This window comes from Trachypithecus francoisi, unplaced genomic scaffold (assembly GCF_009764315.1).
Source record: "Trachypithecus francoisi isolate TF-2019V2 unplaced genomic scaffold, Tfra_2.0 Lachesis_group5, whole genome shotgun sequence".
NCBI lineage: Eukaryota > Metazoa > Chordata > Mammalia > Primates > Cercopithecidae > Trachypithecus > Trachypithecus francoisi.
The window spans coordinates 64,872,070-64,890,444 of record NW_022681470.1 but is presented as its reverse complement, the minus strand read 5'-3'; the positions used below and the strand labels follow the sequence as shown (position 1 = coordinate 64,890,444).

The 18,375-nt window shown below is 38.9% G+C and overlaps 1 protein-coding gene across 3 annotated transcripts in view; it reads right to left on the bottom strand.

Moving 5' to 3' along the window:
* LOC117075393 (complement receptor type 1) overlaps window positions 1–18,375 on the bottom strand; it is a 221,972-nt gene that overhangs the window by 131,060 nt on the left and 72,537 nt on the right. For 2 of the 3 annotated variants that reach the window (XM_033197702.1, XM_033197703.1), the window contains exons 24-29: window positions 16,279–16,506; window positions 14,942–15,118; window positions 12,461–12,646; window positions 10,534–10,557; window positions 9,458–9,530; window positions 1,955–2,059 (exon numbers count right to left, since the gene is read on the bottom strand). In XM_033197702.1, the coding sequence (XP_033053593.1) occupies window positions 1,955–2,059; window positions 9,458–9,530; window positions 10,534–10,557; window positions 12,461–12,646; window positions 14,942–15,118; window positions 16,279–16,506 (793 nt within the window). Of the gene's footprint in view, window positions 1–1,954; window positions 2,060–9,452; window positions 9,531–10,533; window positions 10,558–12,460; window positions 12,647–14,941; window positions 15,119–16,278; window positions 16,507–18,375 lie in introns of all 3 variants that reach the window. The other variant, XM_033197705.1, reaches the window with a different exon arrangement.

Below are 18,375 nucleotides of genomic sequence, written 5' to 3'. Positions count from 1 at the left end.
CCCCCACAGAATGCCTCATCCAAGAACTTTGGAGATATAGGTTAAAGCATCCCTGAAAACACAATATTTTCTATCTTATTTTATCTTAAACTTCCTGCATTATTTATTTGTCTTTTGCTCCCTTATAAATCTGTTTGTGTTAATGTTGAAATAATACAATTTTTATTTGAACAATTGGAGTAACATTAGAAAAATATATTCTCTAGGAAACCATGCCATTTTCATCTTATGATTTTTATATCCCGTTGGTACATTAGCATTAACCATGTATCCCCCAGTGTATACAAATGCCCATCTGAGAAGAATCAGGACAGACATTAAAGCTTCAAAAAGTAAAATATCAATCCTGAATTTCAAAAAAGCATTGCATATTTTATTTGTTTTCATAAACAGTAATGACAGATAAGCTAGAAGCAAAACGACTAGGAAGACAGATAATAAACAGGGCATTGCAAATTCATTTCTATTATAGGAGAAAATAGGACATAATCTATAATTTTTTGTTTAGAAAAGTTTGAATTGCTTCTACTTATACTGGTTAACTATAAAATACCTTTTTCCACTTCCTTTCCTTTTCTTGTGGCCCCTTCCACTGTCCTCTGTTGAATTTAGGATTTCTGATGTGTGTAGGTTTAACATGCCAGGTTTAGATTAATGCGCATGTATATGAGAAAGAGGTAGGACATAAAGAAAGGAAATTTAGTAATGACTGTGGTGCTTTTGCTTCTGCTTTCTATAAGACTGGCCTAATTCTCTTCTAGGGCATGTGATGATCTTGTTCCCAAAAATGCCCCGAACACCTATGGGTAGGACATTTTAGGATTCTTGGGCATAGCCAAAGGAAGCCAGAGCCAAATAAATTGCTCTGGATGTTAAAGAAAAATGGAGTTTTGTATTTGCAAGAAGCCCGAGAGTCTAAATGCCTGTATTTACTGCATACCTCGAGAATGCAGTAAAGATCTGAACAAAGGAGGGGAGTATCCACTGAGAGGGAGAGGCCTAGGAAGAGGATGGAAAGCCCAGGTTAAAAGGGGAACTAGCCAGTGAGAAATTTCTCATCGTATGGTATAGTTCAGGGGTTAGCAAAGTCTTCCACTAAAGGGCCAGATAGTAAATACTTTTGGCTTTTGGGGTCTCTGTGGCAACTACTCAGCTCTACTGTTGTAGTATAAAAGGGAGCCAGAGACAGCAGACAGACGAATGCGTGTGGCTGTGCCCCAGTAAAACTTTATTTACAAAAATAAGTGGCCAGCTGGATTTGGCTCACAGGTGGTAGTTTTCGGGTCCCTGGTGTGCTAGTTATTTTTTAGTTCAGTGATTTCTAATATTGATATATACCACTTTTGATTATGGTATAATTTCCCTTTTCACTCCAAATCTTCAGCAATATGTACTACACAACAGCTTGCAGTAAGCCTGCTTTGAATAGGTAGAATGAGAGGTTAGGCACTTAATAAGCCCAAGAGAATGAGGACCAAAAGAAGGGGCAGTCAAAGAGGCCAAATGAAGTAGAGAATTCAGTGGAAGTCAGAAATCAAGGGAGTTGGAGGCTGGGGAGGTAAAGTGAAAGTCTCCAGAGGACATTAAAGTGACTCTGTGCATTTACGGGAAGCTGGAAGACTTGGACATACAAACAAGCAGCAAATGCTTGGGTTCCACAAGAAAAAGAAAAGCATACTACTTCTCAAAGTTTCATAGCATAAATCCAGGAAATTACAGGAATGCTTTGAAAGAGTAGTGACTGTCACTGCACTGACTTAGAGTGATCACCCCAAATCAGTGGAAATGACAATAATCATCCTATATAAAAAAAAGAAGTTTCCAGCTCCTGAAGTACTTTCTAACTTCTTTGGTATCAATAACCTTCCTAGTACAATATCATATTCAAGTCTTGTTTCCATTTTTGATATTTGAGTTGTTGAAAACATTTTGAATTCAGTATGTATATAGGTACCTGCTATTTTCTTCATTTGTTTGCAGAGTTTGGGGATGAACGCTGCTGCCTCCTTGAGAGTGTATATGGATAGCCACTTCTTTAGGTTTTTCATGTGCATTATTGCTAATTGGCAGAGTGAAAAAAATAGAAAAACTGTCTTAATCATTTAAGTATCTGTTTTGAAAGAAATTAGTAATTTGCATTTGGAAATTTAAGGTATCATTTGCCTTAAGTTCCTGATGTCTTTGCAAGATGTCTGAAAGGAAAATCATAACCAAATCTCATCTTTTAATACTAAGCAAAAACTTAGATTAGAAAATAATACTAAAATCATCCTATATTTTGTGTCAGAATACTCTAAATTGTTTATAGGCAGATGTCCATGCCTTAATGCATTTCACTATTTCTGACATAATTTTGATTAGTAAATAGGGTTTTACATCAAGATTTTGACACTTAAGCTGCACAACATGAATGACTCTGCACTGCAATGTTACACGAGGCTTCCTTTTTCTCCTATAGTGCAGATATATGTTCTGTTTTCTGTACAAGCAATACCCACAGTTAGGGGAGCAGCAGGAGCTGTCATGAAGGTATTTAAGAACTGACAGTAAAAAGTAATATTTACTCACTTTTGAATATCAGTAATAACAATCATGTGTAAATAATAGCTAACATTTTCTGACATGCATCATAAGTGAGGCACTATGTTAAATAAGGTAGGAACTATTATTATCTCCATTTCACGGGCAGGGACAATGAAATTTACTGAGGATAAGTGTCTTGCTCAGGATCTCATAGAGAGTGAGTGACTGTGAACACAGGCCTTAGCGGTTGCAAATCCCTCGTCCTCACTTGGTATGGTACACTGCCTGTTTGGAGGTTAATAAACAATTGATCTTTTATCAATGAAATGGTAAAACAGTACCAGTACCTGGAAATGTTATGTATGCATTGGTATTAGGGATTTAAGAATGGAAGCTTGAAGAGTTAACTCACTTCAACACATACTACCATTTCCTCATCACTCAGTTACTCTTTACCCCCTTACGGAAATTAGAATGACAGCGTCATTTGAGAAAAAGAGGCAGACTGCTTCAGGGGACAGAGTTTTCATAGGATAGGGAAGGCACACTTGAGATCCACGGGTAAGGAAGAGTGGAGGGGTATATAGCCAGGTGGTGTGACCTTCCAATGAGTGGTGATTAAGTGGTAAGATGAGTAATGTTTTGAAAGTGGTCTTGGGTGATGAGTGGTATGTGGGGTTTTGGAGAATATGATCTTGGTGAGTATATGTTGAATGAAGAGCTATCTGGTTAGTTACTGGTGGTTAATGTGAACAGAGGAAAATTCAGGGAGCCTTCACAGAGGATGGCCTTAAGTAGTTTATCATTCTAAGCATCACAACAATGGGAACTTTGAAATTTTGACTGTGGACAAGGCTGTTTTGTGTAGAAATGGGAGTGGGTACGAGGCAGTAACAAGAGGCAATAATGGGCTCTGAATGAAGAAGTCTACCCAGTATTATTTCTCAGTGATCAGTGCATGACCTATCTTGTTTGACACTATCACAAATTATTGTTGTAAATACACAATGAAATATCAAAATGGGCAGGCAGCATATTTTTAACTAGTGAAATATCAAGGCAGGGAGATTAAATCACAAGAAGAACTTGCCAAGTCTATGTGAAAGGCCAGGAAATCTCAATACGGAAAGACGCCCTTAAAGAAATACCTTAATTTTTCATAGCCTGATAACTCAGAATATACAGTAACAAAAAGGAGAGATTGTATACTGCTCTCTAGAAAGATACTGGTTCAATATACCAGAGTAGCTAAAACAAATTCAGTAAAATATAGGGAGAAAAAGAATATTGAAAGAAAAAAGGAAAATACTTTAGGTTTGTACTATATATGGTTCTGGATACTGAATTTCAGTAATATAGAGTCAGATTCAGAAATGGAAACTAACGTTGTCAAAATACTAGCACAAAGAGTTCAAGATTTCGAGTTAAATAATCCGGACTAAAGGCCTAATTCCTAACAACTTCCTACTGGTTTTAAACAAGCCACTGAATTTCTTTGAACCTAAAGTGTTTTATGCTTTGGGATAACAATACGATTGGGCCTACGTACCTCACAGAGTTGCTTTGAGGACCAAAGAAGATAATAAATGGTAAATAAATCTATAAGTAAACATGTTAACTGTTTTTGTAAATACATTAACCATTGCTCCTCTTTTTATTAATCTTGACTGCTGTACAAGTAGAGATTTAAAAATCATTAAATAAAAATTGTTTTGTGTGGATATAGGTGGTCGCTGCTCACAGGGGCTCACAGTCCAGGGAGCAGGGATGGTGAGGAGTAGAGTGGAGACCAAGAAGTCAAGAGATAGTGGTAATAGAGAGTGGAAAGGCCAAGGTGGAGGGCGCAGAGGAAATGGGCAGAGTAATCAGGTATTCTTAATCAGGGAAAGCTGAGGATTGAGAAGGCACATAAAATCAACAAATAGTGATATCGTTTAAGCAGATGTGCTTACTAAATTCAGTGTTGGTACAATGGACTGAATGTTTGTATCCTTCCAAATTTATATGTTGAAAATGTATAGGATCTAATTACTATAGGATCTCAAAGGTAGGACCTTTGAGAAGTAATTAGATCCTGAGAGCAGAGCCCTTGTGAATGGGACTAGTGCCTTTAGAAAAGAGATCAGGAGAGCTCCTTCACTCCTTTTCCCTGATGTGAGGATTGAAGTCTTTTAACTAGAAAGCAAGCCTCACCAGACACTGAATATGCAGTTGCCTTGATCTTGGACTCTCTACCTACCAGAACTATGAAAAATAAATGCTTGGTTTTTAGAAATGAAATAATGATTTTTAGGAACAGGGTCTTGCCATATTGCCCAGGCTGGCCTGAAACTCATGGACTCAAGCAGCACTCCTGCCTCAGCCTCCCAAGTAGCTGGGACTATAGGTGGGTACCACTGCACTCAGCTTAAATGCTTATTGAATCCACCCAGTCTATATAAATTTTTGGTATAGCTATCCAACTATATATACCAACAGATTGAGACAGTTGGTATATTAGAACTAGGAGCAGCCTTGAAACCTGGAGTAAGTTTAGGACAAGTTAAAGATGCACTATTTAACTTGGTAGAGAATTAGGCCAGAAATTTCCCCTTGTGGTAACACTCTTAGTGGTGTTTAGCTCACTCATTCATTTGATAAATATTTATTGAGACTCTCTTTGTTCCAGGGACAGTTTAGATTTGTTATGTATCCATTGGCGAAGAAAGGACAAAAATTCTCGACTTCATTGAGGGAGAGAGAATAAATATGGAATGTAATTATTTAATTAACTATAATAAAAGAGGATAAATCTATAAAAAAATAAAGCAGGATAAGAGAGATTGGGAATGTGGGGGTGGGATCATATCATCTCTACTAGGATAGTTAAAGTAGGCCTCCTTGAGGAGCATTTTAAAGAAGGTGAGATCATTTGTGTGTGTGTATTCCTTCTATTTCTGTCTCATTTTAGTTTCTTTTCTTGTTTTTTCTGTTTGTTTGTTTTTCTTTTTTTTTTTCCTCAGATGGAGTTTTGCCTTTGTTGCCCAGGCTGGGGTACAGTGGCACGATTTTAGCTCACTGCAACCTCCAGCACCTGGGTTCAAGCGATTCTCCTGCCTCAGCCTCCTGAGTAGCTGGGACTACAGGCATGTGCCACTACACCAGGCTAATTTTTGTATTTTTAGTAGAGACAGGGTTTTGCCATCTTGGCCAGGCTGATCTCAAACTCCTGACCTCAGGTGATCCACCCGCCTCAGCCTCCCAAAGTGCAGGGATTACAGGCCTGAGCCACCGTGCCCAGCCTCATTTTAGTTTCTTGCTAAGTCTTTAGACTGCTCACGCAGCTTCTGAATTGTCTCCAGTGTTTAAGATAGACATCAGCCTGAATCTCTCCAGGCGTGGTGTGATAGTGGCTCTCCCATAGAGCAGGCCATCTTGTTCTACACTATTCTATCTCTGTCAGTCTTTTTTAGCTCCAGGATAAACAGCTCTTCTGACTTGAGGACCCCTACAATACTCTCCACTCATATTATGTGTTTCCCACATGGCTTCCTTCTTCTTTGCCATGAGGCCCTTTATGCCCTTGTGTTTCTGTGAGGAAAGCTTGAGCTCCAGATAAGGAATAATCAGCCCTCCTCATGTAGCCACAATGACTTAGCTATTGGCCACACCCACTCAAGGAGGTATGACTGCATGATTAATCAGCCCAACTCCTTCCAAGAGAAGGGACCTCTGCCTTCTGATTATTTAAGTTTATTACTTCTTTTCCCCAATTTTAGCTATGTGTTATTTCTAACATGAAAATCAATGATGTTTTGTTAGAGAAATGCACTCACTATCCTGAAACCACCTTTGCAAAGATTATGAGAGTGAAAGAAATCTAACACGGCTGACTTCATCTTGCTTCCAGCCTTACGGGTGGGCTGGCTTTGCTCATTCCTGGGTGTAGGCCAAGCTAACCATGAAAGGAATTTAGTTTATAATTTAACTTTGGAGCAAGGATAATAACAGTCTCTTCCTAAGACTAGCTCCCTCCTTGCTCAGGACCTGAAAGCTAATGAAAGGCCAAGAGTTTAGGATTATGAGAGGGACCTGAACTCTGCTAAAATATAGGCATAGTTTTTATAATCCATTACTGCTCAGAGATTTGTGACTTCCTTAATTGCTCCTATAGATAACATCACTATTGTAGAATGTAAGATTGGTCTTCTGAGATGTTTTTCAGGTTTTTACATTTGGCAACTGACCGACTCTACCTGCACCTGTGACTCATGACTCAACTGGTCCTGTGGCCCCCAACCAGAGGTGGATACAGCACTTGAGGACCATTTCCCACACTCCCATCCCCAACCAACCAGTAGTACCCATTCCCTAGCTCCCTTCCTACCAATGGTCTATAAAAACCGTAGCCCCTGTGTTCTTGGGGAGACTGAGTTGAGTGATAACTCCAGTTCTTCCACGTGACTGGCCTTGTGTTAATTCAACTCTGTCTTTACTGCAATATACCATGATCTCAGGGAATTGGTTTTGTCTGTATGACAGGCAGGAAGAACCCTTCAGGCAGTTACAGTCCCAAGAAGTGAAACAGGTCAAAAGTAAAAGTTTAGAAAACATTTAAAAATTTTCCTGGATTTCACATATATAATAGGTTTTAGTGTGGGTTACATAGATGTTTGGGAGGTTTACCTCCCTGACCTTTAAGTCTAACAAGGATTATGATCTTTCTTTGTGCCACATTTCTGGCAGCCACTGGTCAGAGAGAGAATGGTTGTGCCATGGACATTACACTTTAAAAGAGTATGAAAAAAATAGGAGGCAGGTTTTACGAGATGGAAAACATGAAGAAATGGTATATGCTCTGAGGTTGCTTAGATTATACAAGATAATCATTTCTAAAATAATTTTATGAAATGGTTATTGAGTCATGTTTATGCCTGAAGATGATTAATATGAGGAAATGATCTTAAAATACATGGGTGAAACAAATCAGTAGTTAGGCTTGGGAATCTGACCCTTTAGTTGATTAACAAGGAATGGGCCATGAGGAATGAAGAATGATATAGTTAGAAGGGTGGAGATATTCAAATATGTTCAAGATATTAAAGTAGCTTTAATATTTTCAAGAGGAAGAGATAATCATTTCCCCTGTGTGGTTTTAACTAGAGACTGGTATAGATACAGAAAATTAGAAGCCCTAACTTCTTTAATTCAGACTTAGTAAATTTTTTTTAACATTAACTCACAAATTATAGCGGTACTTAATAAGAAACTTTAAGAGAAAAATATATTGACACAAGTACTTTGTTAAGGGAAAGTGCCCAGCTACTTACCTTTTCTTTTTGTAATGGAGAAGAGCAAAGAATATTTATATGTCAAGCCATAAAATATGGAGAACTTTAGTTAGGAAGGATAATGATTTAAATTTAAATCTCTACTCATTCACTATTTTCCCATGAAATTGAGTTCCTGACTAGGTTGTTTACAGCAAGATCTACTATGACAAACTACTTTTTAAAAGTGTATTGGCATCTCTGTGAAATACAAAAACTTCAATTGCTGTATAGTTTGTTGTAGGAAACTGCATTGTTTAGAATATTTCCTATAGAAAACTGTTCACTTAAAAGTTACGAATTCAGTTTTTCTATGGGTATACAATTTGCTCATCAACTAATAACATTGATATTATTGATTCTGGCTTCACTGACGTTGTTACAATTCAATCAACCAGTTCAAAAGCTGTGTAGGTTCTCTTCCCTGTCAAAGACGTTTCTTTATTCAGATCTTAGTCTTTGCAAGTTTTTTTTCTTTCAAATTTAAAAAATTAATGATGGCTGGGTCCAGTGGCTCACACCTGTAATCCCAGCGCTTTGGGAGGCTGAGGCAGGTGGATCACTTGAGGTCAGGAGTTCGAGACCAGCCTGACCAAGATGGCAAAACCCTTTCTCTACTAAAAATACAAAAATTAGCCTGGTGTAGTGGCATATGCCTGTAGTCTCAGCTACTCAGGAGGCTGAGGTATGAGAATCACTTGAATCCGGTCGGCGGAGGTTGCAGTGAACCAAGATCATGCTCTCCATGCACTCCAGCCTGGGTGACAGAGCAAGACTCTGTCTTAAAAAAATAAAGTTAATGGTGTTTACAAAATATTTGTTTATATACTGAAATACCCAATGGAAAGGCTCAATTCTTCCCCACTGGCAGGCTATGTGTGCCATAAGTGACCCAATCTAACTTCTAGTGCTATGATAGGATCTGGGCTTAGAGGTAGGTGTCTGCAATGTCTTAGCAAAACTAGGATATCAGCAGCCTCATGAACAACTTTTTAAAAACTCTGTCTGCCTACTTCTCTTTCTGTAAAACTCAATTCCTTCTTAAAATGCTGTGTGTGTGTGTCTCTGTGTGTGTGTGTCTTTGTGTGTGTGTGTCTTTGTGTGTGTGTGTGTTTTGAGATGTAGTCTCACTTTGTCACCCAGGCTGGAATGCAACGGCACAGTCTTGGCTCCTTACAACCTCTGCCTCCTGGGTTCAAGCAATTCTTGTGCTTCAGCCTCCCGAGTAGCTGGGATTACAGGGATGTGTCCCACCTCACCCAGCTAATTTTTTTGTGTTTAGTAGAGATGGGGTTTTACCATGTTGCCCAAGCTGGTCTCTAACTCCTGGCCTCTAGTGATCTGCCCACCTTGGCCTCCCAAAGTGCTGAAATTACAGGCATGAGCCACCATACCTGGCCCAGCTGCTGTTTTTGTTTGTTTGTTTGTTTTAATTGTTCTTAGTATCCTATATACTTCCTTTAGTGAGAATACCTCTTTGTCTATACTGTGTGTCAAGGATCTTCTTTATAAGAATTACCACATCTGTTTATGTAGCAATGGGTTTGTTTGTCTTTTACTTTCTTTTGACTTCCAAGCGGGGTAAGTACAGTTTACATTTCTTGGGATAATATGGCTATACTTACTCTTTTCTGTACTTTAGAATTATCCAAGGGAGGAAAATGATGAATAAAATAAAGATCATACCAGAAAAAGTGCCTAGGCAGAAAAACAAGGTAATTAAATGCATGGAAAATATAACTCATAGGTTTTAAATTCTGTCTTAGTATCCAGTCCCACTACAGATTGCCAATGCTTTTTTTTTTTTTTTTTTTTTTAGATGTAACTATACATTCTGCTTTACTCTGGGTTTCTATAGCATTAGTCTTACTCCCACGGGGTTATTATAGTTAAGGTGTGATCTGAGCTGTTTTGTAACCTTTAGTCCAACATCAACTTTTCCAAAAGTAAGTGAGAACCGCGATGGGGCAGCTGGCCACCAGCTCTCCATGGCCCTGCCCATGTCTCTTGCCTAAGGCTTAACATACAGGCATTTCATTGTGACAATACTGGAATTTTCTCTCTTGTTGAATTATATATGTAGATCCTTTGTCCATTTATTGATTGTTAAAATGCACAGTCTCCACAGGTAGCTAGATCCAGGCTATCCCATTCTGTGGTCTTGGGCAAGTTACATAAACTCTCTGTGTCTCAGTGTCCAGATGTGTAAAAAAGGATGTAAGAATAATATGCCACAGTATTCTGTTGGAAGCAGACTCTATTACAAAACTATTCTTCCAACATAGGCAGATCACAGATATGGGCTCAGAAGACTGATCTTGTGGTTTTCTATTTGTGCAAGTGAGCACAATCACCATCTGGAAGTATACTCCAGGTTACAACCGAAGGAAGTTGCATTCTCCCAGCACATTCAAATAAAGAATTTTTGACACTGATGAATGATTATTCATTTGTAATGGTTCAAAGATAGTAAAGAGCCATTGATGAAGGTTGTTTAGTATGCATATGACGACGCCAGTTTCACCATCTCGTGGCCTAACTTATCACTATTTTCTTTCTAGTTGAACTTACAACTCAAGATATTTTGATCTCTTTATAACTCAAGATATTTTGATCTCTCTTTTTGCATTTCATTCATTATAGGTAGGTACTTACTGTTATAGATGCCAGAATTCCTCAGCAAACCTTTCATGAAACTTACCAACTATTAGAGCATCACGTGCACCTAAAAGGAAGTCAAAAGTCACAAATGTCACTCTGGCATGCAACGTGATTAAGCAGGACCTCTCAGCCAGTGACAAGTCATTCTAATTTTTCTCCAGGACTCAGTCTAATATTTTTTCTGATGCAAAAAGCCATTGGTTTCATTCACATACTCTCATTTTACCTTCTGCACTCAGAGAAGACTTTTAAAAATTAATATTAATACAATTACAGAAGAAAATTTATAATACAGAACTAAAGAAAAAATCACTCCAATCCTAGTACCCAAAAAATGTTTTGATACATTCTGTTCTGGCACATTTTCTCATGTGTGTGTTTTCACATAATTATATACTAGAAATATAAGTTACAACAAAGGCTAACTAATATAATCTAGTAGATGCATCATAGTGCATTCAATGGCTTCTATTCTGCATCTAAGTCGTTTCTAGGTTTCTGTCTCATGAGACCCTTAATAAAATGCTTAATAAAATATTTTAATATTTTATATTTTTCCTTAGATTAGATTTCTAGGAGGGCTAACTGGCAGGAATAGTTGTATTATTTTTCACATACATTGCATAATTGCTTTTCGTAAGAATTTTTGCAAATTTATAATAGTACCTTCAATGTACAACAATATCAGTTTTATCACATCCTTGCTTTTCATTGGGTGTTCACCTAACAACCTTTTTATTGTTAATTTAATGGACAATTTTTAAAAAATGTTTTGCTCTTGTCGCCTAGACCAGAGTGCAGTGGAGCAATCTCAGCTCACTGTAACCTCCACCTACTGTGTTCAAGTGATTCTCCTGACTCAGCCTCCTGAGTAGCTGGGATTACAGGCATCTGCCACCATGACTGGCTAATTTTTTTGTTTTTTAGTAGAGATGAGGTTTTACCATGTTGGCCAGGTTGGTCTTGAACTCCTGACCTCAGGTGATCCATCCGCCTTGGTCTCCCAAAGTGCTGGGATTGCAGACATGAGCCACTATACCCGGCCCCTTTATTTTATTAATATCAATTTCATTCCACTTATTTGTATGTCTCTTCTTGTGCTGGTGCAAAGTGACTTCTGTATTGTTGCTTTATATTTTGTTCTAATATTTGATACAGTAGGTTCCCCAACTATGTGAGTTTTCTGTCAGTCCCAGCCAGATCTTCAGAATACTCTAAAGCCATTTAGTACGTTATCCAGTGAGATTTTTGCCAAAAAAGCGAATATAATTTGATATTAAGCGGGTGTCAAACTGATAATTTAGAAATATCTGTGAGTCATATTAGCATATTTACAGGATTAATTGTAAAACTGGATCTTGAACAATCTTGGTGTAGAACCATGTATTAGAAGAGTCATAAGAGATGGGGAGAGGGGAAAGTGTAACACTAACTTGGATTAAGAAAGGCTGTTCATAATTAATTTTGCTCATCTGCTCCATGATGTGGGTAGAATTTTCTATCTTGCAGTACCTTTCAGTTGCCAGCAGAGGGCTACTCTTCTACAGAGCTCAATGATACATGATTTCTAAATCTGCTCTATCCAGCTGTGCTAGCTTAAAATCCTGTATCCTACAGTGGTGAGGAAGACAGGCCGGCTGCTCTCTGCAGCTTGGAAGGTGCTCCCTAACTCATGCTGAAAACATTTCTTTTAAGGCTCGTAGGCTGTAGATAAATCATTACTGTGTGGCTCATGCAACCACGTGATATAGACAAAAAAAGTGCAGAGCTGGAGTGAGAGGTGTGAGAAGAGAAAGTCTGGCCTTACTCTCATTTTGGGATTTTTGGAAGAAGTGGACGCTCATATTATACTCCATAGCTGGTAGCATATGCCATAAACATCACACCACACTTGATGCCAATATGGATGAATGAATGAGCAATAACCATGACCGGGAAGGTCCCACATTCCTTGTACTTGCACTTACGAGAGGTACATATGGCCAGAGGAGGGTCCCATCTGTCATCCTCCTGGCACTGGCTCCAGGGACTGCCTTCCAGCGCATACCCATCTTCACACTCCAAAGTCACGTAATCTCCATAGTGATACACTTTTTTCATTTCTAACTCTTTTGAGATTCCATTCATAAACTGTGGGAAGCTACAATTTACCTCTGAAATTAGATAAATCAAAAGGAAATTGATATTTTATTGTTGATTGTTGTTTTTTGTTTGTTTGTTTTGTTTTGTTTTTTTGAGACGGAGTCTTGCTCTCACCCAGGCTAGAGTGTAGTGGCGCGATCTCGGCTCACTGCAAGCTCTGCCTCCCAGGTTCTCCTGCCTCAGCCTCCCGAGTAGCTGGGAGCACAGGTGCCCACCACCATACCTGGCTAATTTTTTGTATTTTTAGTAGAGACGGGGTTTCACTGTGTTAGCCAGGATGGTCTTGATCTCCTGACCTCATGATCCGCCCGCCTCAGCCTCCCAAATTGCTGCGATTACAGGTGTGAGCCACTGCGCCCGGCCGATTGTTGGTTTTAACTGCAGAATAGACAGATCTATGACTGCAAAACCTATTTTGCCCTTGGCTAAGAAAAAGCGTGTTTTTAAACATGTTACTAATCTTCCTCCTCCAAAAGCCTTATAATTTAACATTTTTTGACTCCCATTTCTTAATGTAAAGTAAAGAATATGGAATGTACTGTGCATTCACTTTTGATTAACAGCTCTGCAACTGGAAAGCTGTGGAAAGATTAGGAATTAGGCTAATGGTGATCTAGCCCTGGAGCCACTTGGGTCACACTGTAAGGAAACAAGAGTACCATGTTAGTTCTCTCAGGCTTCACAACAAATACTGGCACTCTGCTCTTTATTAAATGCATACTTTTGGCCCGTTTCTGCACATAGAACAAAGAAGTTAGTAAATCATGATTCTGAATTTAAAATTCATCTTTCTTTCTTTTTTTCTTTTTTCTTTTTTTTTTTTTGAGTCTCATTCTGTCACCCAGGCAGGAGTGCAGTGGTGCAATCTGGGCTCACAGCAACCTCCACCTCCTGGGTTCAAGCAATTATCCTGCTTCAGCCTCCCGAGTATGTGGGACGACAGGCATGTGCCACCATGACTGATTAATTTTTGCATTTTTGGTAGAGACGAGATTTCACCGTGTTGGCCAGGCTGGTCTCAAACTCCTGACCTGAGGTAATCTGCCCGCCTTAGTCTCCCAAAGTGCTGGGATTACAGGCCTGAGCCACCGTGCCAGGCCTAAATTTAAAATACATCTTTCTGATTAATTTACTTTATTTCTTTTTTTTTTTTTTTTTTTGAGTCTCATTCTGTCACCCAGGCAGGAGTGCAGTGGTGCAATCTGGGCTCACAGCAACCTCCACCTCCTGGGTTCAAGCAATTATCCTGCTTCAGCCTCCCGAGTATGTGGGACGACAGGCATGTGCCACCATGACTGATTAATTTTTGCATTTTTGGTAGAGACGAGATTTCACCGTGTTGGCCAGGCTGGTCTCAAACTCCTGACCTGAGGTAATCTGCCCGCCTTAGTCTCCCAAAGTGCTGGGATTACAGGCCTGAGCCACCGTGCCAGGCCTAAATTAAAATACATCTTTCTGATTAATTTACTTTATTTCTTTTTTTTTTTTTTTTTTTTTTTTTGAGACGGAGTCTCGTTCTGTTACCAGGCTAGAGTACAGTGGCACGCTCTCAGCTCACTGCAACCTCCGCCTCTGGGTTCAAGCAATTCTCCTGCCTCAGCCTCCTGAGTAGCTGGGACTATAGGTGTGCGCCACCACACACAGCTAATTTTGGTATTTTTAGTAGAAATGGGGTTTCACCATGTTGGCCAGGATGGTCTCGATCTCTTGACCTCATGATCCTCCCACCTCAGCCTCCCAAAGTGCTGGGATTACAGGCGTGAGCCACCGCACACAGGTTACTTTATTTTAACTCATCCTTAGCTTTACTTTCTTTTTCTGCCCAGCCATCAGCATGTCCTTCATCTTCAAGCACAGACTTCTTTTCAGTTGTAATATTCTCAAAATTAGTCTACAATATTTTTTTTCCTTGATAGAAACCAAGAAGACAAAGTGGTATTTCTTGTAATGTGGACTGTGGTCTTCCTGCATCAGAGCATTCTGATGAGTTTGTTAAAAATAGACTTTTGACCCCACTTCAAAACAGAATCAGAGGCCATGGAATGGAGTTTGAGAAACTTTTTAACAAGGTTCCCAGCGGATTGTGTTAATGCTCTGGATGGAGAAGCACTGCTATCGACCATGCAAAGAGGACAGTTAGTAAGATGAAATAAATTTTATGTAAATGAAAAGAAAGCAGCTGCCAAGAGGACAAAATATTATCCCTTTCATTATGCTCATTTCAGTCGTCTCTCAGCCTTATAAGCCTCATGTATCAATGTTCCATACAACCCAGCAAGAATAAGAAATAACAAGAAATAAGTCACCTTTGCAATAATGATCCAATTGGCTCCAGATTCCCTGGTCTGTACAGAAAATGATGCCCTTTCCCACTAACAGGTAGCCGGGGTCACAAATGTAGCTGATTGTCATCCCAGGAAGATATAGAGATACGTGTCCTCCAATGTAATGCCCGTTTTGGATCTTGGGTGGATGTGGGCAGGCTGAGAACAAGTTCCCACACAAACACAAGAAAAGACACTCAGTTAAACATAGACATATGAACACATGAACACATCCAATATCTCTGGCTATTAGAGGTTCATGAAGACTTGAGCCAGCCAGGTCATAAGCCACTCACTCTTATTTGATCAGTGGAAGACAGATTCTCTAAACCTAGACCTCTTGACATTTAAACACTATCCTTTACAGTCTCTAACTTCATACTGGGTCAGATGGGGAAGTACCACAGGGATCGACAAGCTAACGATTCAGTGCTGTTCTGTCCTTACTGGAAGATGGAGCTGGTGTGGGCAGTCACAGCCACGCATGTGCCTACAGTTGTCAGGTACTGTCGTTTAAAGCCAGACTAATGTATCAAAGGAATGAGTTATGGAGGCTAAGAGTACAATCTTTCTTTATATATATATATATACCACACTCTCTTTATGTGTGTGTGTGTGTGTATATATATATATATATATATACTTTAAGTTCTAGGGTACATGTGCACAATGTGCAGCTTTGATACATAGATATATATGTGCCATGTTGGTTTGCTGCACCCATCAGGCTAAGAGTACAATTTTAAACTCTGCTTCTCCAGGGCCTCCTGAACTCCCTTTATTAATGTTGAGGTGAAGGACCAGATAAACATAGTCAGTGGCTTGAACAAACCCTTGGAAACAACATAAAAAGTATAAATCCCTACATCTGAGTTTCTTAAATTACTTTTATAGCACTATCAGTTTTGAAGTAAATTACGTCATCATCGTGTACTTTTTGCGCAGCACATCCATCTATCCAGGATAAAGACAACTCGTAGTAGTAGAGGTAAAATAAAAGAGTATTTTCTTTAGCATTTGCTTTCAGTACTTTGAAAATCTACAAAATCTGGACCTCACCAATTCTCTTCACTGTCCACCCCCTTCTCTCCTTACCATCCCACACTCCTCACCCCATAGGAAGGACCATCACAATACCAACAACTGAGACACAGTGTGCCTACTAGAACCCATTTGTCATTCACTTGGGAGGTAGTTCTGTCTCTGACATTCATAGCAAAGCCATTTTCACAAGCAAAAATGACTGTCAGTACAGAAATATGGAGGTTCTCACCTAGATATTCTGAACCCATTTAGGATATGTGGAAGCAGGTACTAACCAGCAGGAACAGAAAGTTCACAGCGAGGGGCAGCGCTGCTCCAAACCCCATTCCCTTGAGGGTCACTTGTGCAGCGGATGGTGCTCTCCCCAATAAGGTCGAAGGTCATCCCTCTGTCTGGGTGGGGGTCGCATGTGTAAGATATTTCTTTTCCATAGGGAATATCTCCAAGAGGAGTTCCTGTGTGTCTCCCATTAAGGATAGCTGGAGGATTTGGGCAAAAAATTTCTAGAAAGAAAACAAGAGCTTTAAGTTCTATTAGAGTTTCACTTAAGATGACTGAAATAATAGTGATCTGTGACTGTGCGTTTAGAAAGCATATAACTAAGGTAGATGGAATTTAAATCTGTAAGGCTTTTGTTGAGAGGCAACTAACTGAAGTGAGACCTAAATTACAATTTATTGCAAAAGCCCAAAGTGTTCCTGGGCCACCCGGGTACCTATGTTCGTTATGAATTTGAAAAGCAATTGTTTTTAATTTTTTAAAAAGGACCCATTTGGTTGCCCACTTTAACTCAGGCATAGTAAGATTCCTGGGTTGACAATGAAGTTCAAGACAGACAAAGTTTTGGACATCAGAGACCATAAGTTCCAAGGAAATCTATGAACTTTAATAATCATGAACTATCATCTTTAGCAATGTAAATGTTTCTTGGTGATTCAAGACCATTATCATCAGGACCAACACCAAATTTCCAATGGCGTCATCAGACACCATAAGGCTCTTTTGACTCAGATTAAATGGTGCCAAAGAGCCTTTTTTTCTTCCAATTTATTAGCCATCATTTATTCCTCCTTTTAGTCTGCTTAGAACAGTTCCTTCCCTAAAAGCACTTGATGCTTCTAATTTGATATGAATTTAGGAAGAGATGCCCAAGTTTATCAGAATGATGTGTATAAAAAAGACTTAGTACATCAAACAATGATTGACTTCTCATGCTTGAATTTTACCTGTTTGTGTTTTCCTAAGTTTATTTATATATTTATTTTCAGCTTTATGTGTCTCTGTAAGGTTGAGTTTGTTGAATACTTGAGTTTCCTCAGGTATTAAATGTTCTTCACCATAATACTCACCATAAGGTATCCGAATTGATTTCTATAACTTATTTTAACACAATACAAATTAAAATAAACATTTTCCAATAATCAGGGAAAAAAGGTTTAAAAAATTCTTGCCTTGCTCTAGTAGACAGAATAGAATCAATCAGTAATGCCTTGGTATGTCAAACATGTACTTTTATCTAAGAGTTTCTGAATTTTTTCTGAATTTCGACATATTTTATTTAAGCGGATGGTTTGGAAACTTAGGGCACCTCATCATTTCAGACACTGTTTCATCATCTCAGCTCCTTCCACCATACTAATTTATCATATAACTCTGTTTTATTTTCTCTATAACATACCTATTTAACTACCATTTTATGTAATATAATTTTTAGAATTTTGTTTACTTATTTATTTCCTTGTTCACAGTCTCCTTCAAGAAAATACACACCAGGAAAGTAGGGAGGTGTCTTTACTATTCACTCACTATTCATTGCTTTTGCTACGCATGGAAAGTCCTGGCACAGGGGAAGCCCTATGTCATTAAATGCTGTAGGTCAAATAAGAAGCTGACTAAATTGTTTGTGATATGTGAGGGGATAAAAGAACATAAAAATTTGGCTGGGCATGGTTGCTCACACTTGTAATCCTAACACTTTTGGAGGCCAAGGTAGGAGCATATCTTGAGCCCAGGAGTTTGAGACCAGCTGGGGCAATATGGCGAGATTCTATCTCTGCAAAAAATACAAAAATTAGCCAGGTGTGGTGGCATGCACCTGTAGTCCCAACTACTAGGAGGCTGAGGTGCGAGCCCAGGAGATTGAGGCTGCAGTGAGCTGTGATTGCACCATTCCACTCTGTCCTGGGTGACTGTGTCTCAAAAAAGAAAAAAAAAAACATAAACATTTAAGAAAGATTCCTCCTTGATAAGAAAACTAAAAATAAATGACCAACTAAAACGTGCTGCCCCTTTATGTCATCTAGTTTCTTGCTCACATTCCCCACAAAGTTAAACACTGTCATTAAACTAAGTGATTTACAGATTAGTAACAA